The following is a 3,557-nucleotide window of genomic DNA, read 5'->3' on the forward strand; positions in this document are numbered from 1 at the left end:
TCTTCGCCCCTCTCCTTTCTTTGTCTCGTGTCTTCGACCCTCTCCTTTGTCGAGCGTCTTCGCCTCTTTGCCCTTTCTGACTGGACTGACTCTCAGGGTCAATCTCCTCCGGAGCATGCTGCATAGCCACTCATTCGTCCTGACCAAATAGTCGAATCTATCTCTCAGTGATTCTTTTCTCCACTAAGAACCCCTTCCCAACCAGCCCGCCCGATCGATTTTGTAAGGCTAATTCAAAGGGGTGAATCTGGTCCGAAGTTGTCGGAACGAATCGTTTGCTTTATCGAAGCTTTATTAGGGGGTCTTGGTTGGCCATTTTCAACCATTACAGCAGGCGTCGACCAGCTTTGCGATACGGACGGACACAAAAAAGAACGCAGGCAGCGGAAATGCAAAAGAGAAGAGAAAAGATTCCCGACCCAGAGCATCTTATTGACTCAACCACAAATCTGTGGATACTGATTTTCTATAACTACTAAAATGATATTAAAAATCTAAATAATTGAAATAGGATAAAAGAGAAAGAAGATCTAACTTACCCGATGAACTTTTCTATCTCTTTCATCTTGTTGAATATGCTTAAAACACCTATTTTTCTTTTTCTCTCTACAAGTAAATCTAAGGATCTATTTCTTTCATTTTCTTTTTCCAAAAATGGCAACATCTCTCATGGAAATTTACCATGTTTTGTTTTTTTTTTTTTTTCAGAATTGTCTGACCGTTGAGGAGGTGTTGAGGAGAGATATTTGGGGAAGGAGTTGCTTGAGATTGATGGAGTGATTGTATGAGTTACAATTTTATTATTACTTATTTATTTATTCTATTTTATTTTATTTTTACCGTTGTTGCAGATACTATTGGTAGAATTCAAGTTTCAGGTAAATAGTTAATAAAGTAAAATTTAATGAAATAGTTTTGGTGGAGGTTGGATTTCTCTATTTTTGGTGGAAAACATCCAAATAGACCTACAGAGTGATGATAGATTTTGAATTCCAACGACAAGGAGTTTCTGTATCAGTTTACTGCGATACGAATTTGAAAATTCAGCCTTTCAATTGAATGCTAGCTAGCCCACATTCATGAGATAGAATTGGATTTTAAGCTAGCATTAAGAAAGTAGAGTAACGTCGACCTAGGTCAATCAAGTAAGCGACTCTACTATTGACATGTGTTAAAGATCACCTGTTTTAGATTACTGTTCGTTAATGTTTCTCGTTAAATCTTAGGAGTTGATTTAGTTTTGATTTGTTTAGGTTACTAGATTTTCGACGAATTTTTAGGTAGATTTTCTAAATATCTTTCATATTCTCTCTATATATAGAGCCTTCTTGCTCTTTGCAATATATCTTCCCATCAACCATTCAATCACTCGTTCTTTCCCTAACAAATTGGTATGAAAGTCATCTTCTTAAGGGATCTGTGAGATTAAAATGGGAGGAGAATCCAGTTTTTAGTTGTTGCACCACCCATCTTCGATGGAGACAATTATCAAATGTGGGCAATTCATATGAAGACTTATCTGGAGGCTTTGGATCTTTGGGAAGCAATAGAAGAGGATTACGAGGTCCCTTCACTTCCAGCAAATCCTACTGTAGCACAAATCAAATGCAAAAGCTTGCCTATTTTGCCTATTTGCAGCTGTATTTCAAAAGATCTTCATGCAAATAATGTCCCTCGAAACAGTAAAGGAAATTTGGGATTACCTCAAGGTTGAATATGAAGGAGATGAGAGGATTCGTGAAATGAAAGTCCTGAATTTGATTAGGGATTTTGAGTTGTAGAAGATGAAGAAGTCTGAGTCGGTGAATGAGTACTCTGACAGACTTCTCAGCATTGCAAACAAGGTGAGATTGCTTGGTTCTATGTTAAATGATTCCAAGATCTTTGAAAAGCTGCTGATCACCATTCCAGAGAAGTTTGAAGCCACCATTACTACTCTGGAGAATACTAAAGACCTGTCAAAGATTTCTCTTACAGAGCTTGAATGTTTTACAAGCACAAGAGCAAAGGAGGTCTATGAGGCAAGAAGGGGTGATTGAAGGTGCCTTACCTGTTAAGCATCAAGACAACAGCAAGTATAACAACAAGAAAATTTTCAAAAACCAATCGACGAATGGAGATTCATCTGTCAATTATTAGAAGACAAAAGGAGGAGGTTCCAGAAAATTCTATCCACCTTGCCACCATTGTGAGAAGAAAGGTCTTCCACTGTACAAGTGTTTGAGAAGACCGGACGCCAAATGCTCCAAATGCAATCAACTTGGACATAAAGCTGTGATCTACAAAGTCAAAGGTCAGGTGAAAGAAGTAGATGCACAGGAAGGTGATCAAGAAGAAGAAGATCAATTTTTTGTGGTCACTTGTTTCTCAGGCAAAGAAACAAGCGAGAGCTGTTTGATTGACAATAGGTGCACAAATCATATGACATATGACAAGGAGTTTTTTGAGGAATTAGGAGACACTGAAGTCAAGAGAGTGAGGATTCGAAATGGTGAACACTTGGAAGTCAAGGGAAAAGGCACGGTAGCTATAACAAGCTATGAAGGTACAAAATTGATTCCAGATGTTTTATTTGTACCTAAAATTTATTAGTTACTTGATATGGGCTATAAAGTGTTGTTCGAGAATAAACAGTGCTTGATAAGAGATGATAGTGGCAAAGACTTGTTCAATGTCAAAATGAAAGGAAAAAAACTTTGCTCTAAATCCGATGGAAAAAGGGCAGATGACTTTTATATCCAGAGCTAGTACCACTAAGATTTGGCACAAAAGACTTGGACACTTTCATCATCAAGGTTTGCTTTAGATGCAGTCAAAGAAGCTGGTAGAAGGACTCGCTGACATTGATAATGACATGCCTCTTTACCGTGTTTGTAATTTTGGGAAGCAACCTAGCAACCCTTTCCTAAACAGGCATGGAGAGCCTCGAAAAAGCTGCAACTGGTTCATGCTAATCTTTGTGGTCCTCAACGAACACCATCATTAAATGGTAATCTTTATTACATTATTTTTATTGATGATCTAACAACAATGTGTTGGATCTTCTTGCTAAAGAAAAAGTCAGAAGTTGCGGGTGTATTTTGGAAATTCAAAGATAGAGTTAAGAATGAAAGTGCATGCTTGACTATAAGATCAGATAATGGCAAGCAGTATACTTCATAAATTTTTAACAGGTTTTATGAAGAGGCTGGAATTGAACATCAATTGACAACACCATACACTCCTCAACAGAATGGCGTCAATGAAAGGAGGAATAGATTCATAATGGAGATGACGAGATGCATGCTTTATGAGAAGAATCTTCCAAAACGTTTTTGGGGAGAAGCAGCAAACACTGCAGTGTACTTGCAAAATCAAATTTCAACAAAAGCTATGAAGGACCTGACACCATTTGAAGCTTGCATGTTAGAAAACTTTGAAGATGAACAACTAGAAGAGTCTGAAGATGAACGACAAGAAAAGTCTGAAGATGAACGACAAGATGCTTTGGTTGATGATGCATTTGTCAGAGGTACAAGGTTGTTGTTTGATATTTATCAAAGGTGTAATGTAGCTGT

The 3,557-nt window shown here is 37.6% G+C and overlaps 1 protein-coding gene across 1 annotated transcript; it reads left to right on the forward strand.

Moving 5' to 3' along the window:
* Positions 1–1,784: 1,784 nt before the first annotated feature.
* LOC147793456 (uncharacterized) lies at positions 1,785–2,592 on the forward strand. Its single transcript, XM_087121116.1, has 2 exons — positions 1,785–2,021; positions 2,140–2,592. Exons 1-2 carry the CDS (start codon positions 1,785–1,787, stop codon positions 2,590–2,592), a joined length of 690 nt encoding a protein of 229 aa, XP_086977242.1.
* Positions 2,593–3,557: the final 965 nt, after the last annotated feature.

The sequence above is a fragment of the Cucurbita pepo genome, chromosome 2, assembly GCF_057944985.1.
Source record: "Cucurbita pepo subsp. pepo isolate OVF chromosome 2, ASM5794498v1, whole genome shotgun sequence".
Classification (NCBI taxonomy): domain Eukaryota; kingdom Viridiplantae; phylum Streptophyta; class Magnoliopsida; order Cucurbitales; family Cucurbitaceae; genus Cucurbita; species Cucurbita pepo.

What these genes read in the sequence shown, in the direction of transcription:
- LOC147793456 (XM_087121116.1), top strand. Translation starts at nt 1,785, where the DNA reads ATGAAGAAGTCTGAGTCGGTGAATGAGTACTCTGACAGACTTCTCAGC. An exon ending in GAGCAAAGGAGGTCTATGAG is followed by an intron (nt 2,022 to 2,139) that starts GCAAGAAGGGGT and finishes GTCAATTATTAG; the next exon opens with AAGACAAAAGGAGGAGGTTC.